The sequence below is a fragment of the Galeopterus variegatus genome, unplaced genomic scaffold (assembly GCF_000696425.1).
Source record: "Galeopterus variegatus unplaced genomic scaffold, G_variegatus-3.0.2 Scaffold2073, whole genome shotgun sequence".
In the NCBI taxonomy this organism is placed as follows: Eukaryota; Metazoa; Chordata; class Mammalia; order Dermoptera; family Cynocephalidae; genus Galeopterus; species Galeopterus variegatus.
In genome coordinates this window covers 132849-136451 of record NW_007728184.1, presented here as the reverse complement: position 1 = coordinate 136451, position 3603 = coordinate 132849, and the positions used below count along the sequence as shown (strand labels likewise).

Here is a 3603-nt window from a genome sequence, read left to right as displayed (position 1 = left end):
GGGGACGGGGCGGGGACGGGGCGGGGCCCGGCGGGCGGGGGTACTCACTGAGGACGATGAGGATGCCCAGGACGAAGAGGATCCCGGCGATGATCAGGCCGCCGATCCGCAGGGATCTGTAGTCTGTGGGCAGCAGAGAGGGGGGTGAGGGCGGGCAGGATAGGAGAGAGGGTAGGAGAGCGGCAGGGAGGAGGGATCGGGGACGAGGGATCGGGGAGGAGGAGGAGAGAAGGGAGGGCAGTGAGGGGGTCAGGGAGAGGAGAAGGGGCAGGAGGCAGCAGCGCGTGGGCCAGGAGGTGCGTGAGGGACCGAGGCGAGAGGAGCGGTACAGAGAACCCCAGAGAGAGGTCAGACAGACAGACAGAGACAGAGAGACAGAGAGGGGCGAGACCAAGGCTGGAAGAGGCAGAGAGCCAGAGCCAGAGAAAGGAGATGACAGGGATATGAACACTGCGAGGGGAGAGAGAGAGGAGGAGGAGGAGGAGGAAGAAGAAGGACAGGACAGGCAGACCCAGGCCCTTCCCCCAGACCCCTGAAGATAGACGCCCCCCTTACCATAGGTGAATGGGTCATATTCCTGTGAAGCCTCTGGAAAGAGAGAGAAACGAGGGGTTGAATGTTTACTGGAATCCTGGACAGAGAGGGGCATTAAGAGACCTTTTTGGACTCTCTCTTCTTGGGCTGAGAGTTTGGGGGCGATTGGACCCTGGGAAGGCTGCCCACCCTCTCTGGGTCCTGGCTGCCCCCCTGCACCTGTCCTGGGCAGGGCAGGGTCACCTAACTCCTCCACCTCCCTAACTTGTTCATTACAGGGTGTCTATGAGTCCATCACACAGTCAGGGAGCCGGCCTCCATCCCACCCCCCGACCTTTGGTTGACCTGGAGTGTCATCTCCCCTCCTCCAAATGCCAGCCTGTGACTGGACCCCATGTGGAGACCCCCAATTTCCTCATACACTAACTGACTCAGTTTAGGATGGCATCTCCAAGTTGTTTTTCTTGTGGGATTTCCCCTACCCACGCCCCCCTTGAGGCTGAGGTGGGTAGTGGGCCATGTCCCCTAGACTCACCTGCGTTAGCCATGGTGAGGAGACCCATATAGAGAACCAAGATATGGCCAAGAGACACCATTGTCCTGGGGGGACACCAAGGGTCAAGAAATGTGCACCCTCGTTCCCCCACCACTGGGGCCTGAATCCAAGGGATTAAGTCAGAGACAGTCCAGGGACTTAATCACAAAAGGGTCAGTATTCCAGCCTGGTTGCCCTGAGAAACAGGGGCACCCCCTACTTCACGGGAACACGGTGTCACCAAAACAGCCTACACAATGGGAGTCACACAACTACATAACACAAGCAAGGTCAGGGGTGAGACACACAGAGCACCCAGGGGTCTCCCACAGGCCTCCACCTCCCTAGGGCAGGACCCAGATTCCTCAAACCTACCTTGACAGGGGAGAGCAGGATGCCGCTTCACACAGGTGGAGATACAGACACTCTGCGTGACAGCAGAGCAGGCCCGCGGCCCACCTGCTGCACAGCACGGCCTCGCTGTGTCCAGCAAAAATCCCAGCTCTCCTGCCCTCGGCCGCCCGCCCGCTCTCTGCCTGACCCTGGGTATAAATATCTCCCACTTCACCCTGGAGGAATTCGCCTTGCACAGGCCACCATAGCAACAGCTTTTCCTTCCCCCACCTGGGGGTCACGCACAGCCCTGCTGGGGTGAGGCCTGGCTGTCTCATTGCCACAGACTGCCCCTGGGGGAAAGGCCACCCCTCTCCTCTCCTGGAAGCCATGAGAAGAGGGAAAACACCCCGTCCGCCCACTTCTGGATGACATCTTTCACAACCAGACACCACCGGGTGAGTGACATGAGGCCCAGACTAATGGGCCTGACAGATAGAAAATAGATGCCAGGGTCAGGAGTAAACACACACACACACACACACACACACACGACAACACCAGCTCCCCAAACTTCTGGTTGGAGCAGAACATGGGTGTAGACACTATCAGGCACACAGTACTCCTCATCTGGGGCTCTGTTGCCCCCCATTAGTGACACAAACAGACCTACACACGTGAGTATCCAAACCCCACATGCAGCCAGGGTGTACACGTGGCAGCAAAGAAGGGGGCAGTCACACCCACACTCCCACCCCTGCGGAACCCCAACGTCCCAACCACTCTCCCTCCCTCTGGTGTCAGGCCTGCCTGGGAAGCCACCACCAGCTGGCCACTCCTGCTTCCAAAATAGGCAGCCCAGCCAGGCGAGGGGTGAGGCCTGGAGGGGAGGGCTGGGGGACGCTCACCCCAATCAGGCTGTCCCCTGCTGAAAGAAGGCCCCCAAACGTCCGGCTGTGCCCGGGGGCTGAGCACTTTGGACCCCCTGGCCCAGAGCTGGACGCGCCGCCCCCAGCAGGCTCCCCTCCCAGCCCCACCCTACTCTGGCCCTCCCCAACCAGCGGCTGTAACTGGAGCTGGGGCTGGAGGGGGGCCAGGGGGCGGCCCCCAGCCCAGAACGCCCTGGCCCGCTTAACTCTCTCAGCTCGGATGGAGGAACAGCAGGCAGCAGGCTTGTGGGAAAGGCAGGGAGGACTGTGAAGGACTGGATTGCTGAAACCTGCGTACAAACGCACACACACACTCGCATGCACGGTGTCAGTGATTTTCTGTGCTGCTTCCTGGGAATTGGGCCCAGCAGGGGCCTAAGGTCATCCAGTCTGACTGCTCAGGAGCCCACTGACCCCTGACCCTTGCATTTGCGGGGGATATTAGTGTGTGTATGTGTGTGTGTGTGTTTGTTGTCTGCTGCTGACTGTGAGGTCTCCCAGGGATGCACACCACACACACACATACACACACACACACACACACTGAAACCAAAAGATCCAGATACACAGGCACAAAAACAAACAAATACATATATGTACATGCATATAAACATAGAGGCAGACACATACAGAATAATACAGCCACAGAGAAACCCAAAGACCTGGACATGCAGCCAGCACCTCTTATATCAGTCACAAAACACAAAGACAAACACATTTGTGTACACACACACCCATATGCACTCAGATGGGTACACACACAGAGACAGTCAAAGACATATCCACACAACTATCTACTCTTACAAATGGTCACAAAGATACACGCTTTTGTGAAGACGCACTTACAAATGGCCATACAGGAACACACCACACCACACAGAAATACACGCACCACACATAAATACATTCAAAGATACAGACAACAGCCAGCACTCCTACACGGCCTCAAAGACATGAAGGCCAACAGAGCGTGTACACACCCCACATTTCCATGGGCACACAGAAAAGCAGGTACACAGAAGAAGCACTGTCAAAGACACTGCCATACAAGCCCCTCTTACACATAACTACAAAACCAGATGCACACACCGGTGTTCACACCCCCGTGCATGGGCTTACAGACCCACAGCTGGCCACACAGTCACAGACATGCAGACGGACACACTTGTGCTCACACACTCCGAAAACACGAACATGTGTTTAACACTGGACTTGCCTTTCCCTGAGTTCATGCGGCCTCTGTGACCCTCAGGGTACAACATACCTGCCATC

General features: G+C 57.1%; 1 protein-coding gene across 2 annotated transcripts in view; it reads right to left on the bottom strand.

Moving 5' to 3' along the window:
- Positions 1–2397, bottom strand: part of FXYD1 (FXYD domain containing ion transport regulator 1) — a 4237-nt gene extending 1840 nt beyond the window's left edge. Inside the window, exons 1-4 of one of the 2 annotated variants that reach the window (XM_008580363.1) lie at positions 2311–2397; positions 1070–1134; positions 556–588; positions 49–123 (exon numbers count right to left, since the gene is read on the bottom strand). In XM_008580363.1, the coding sequence (XP_008578585.1) occupies positions 49–123; positions 556–588; positions 1070–1130 (169 nt within the window). In that variant the 5' untranslated portion in view covers positions 1131–1134; positions 2311–2397. Of the gene's footprint in view, positions 1–48; positions 124–555; positions 589–1069; positions 1135–1444; positions 1973–2310 lie in introns of those variants that run through there. The other variant, XM_008580362.1, reaches the window with a different exon arrangement.
- Positions 2398–3603: the final 1206 nt, after the last annotated feature.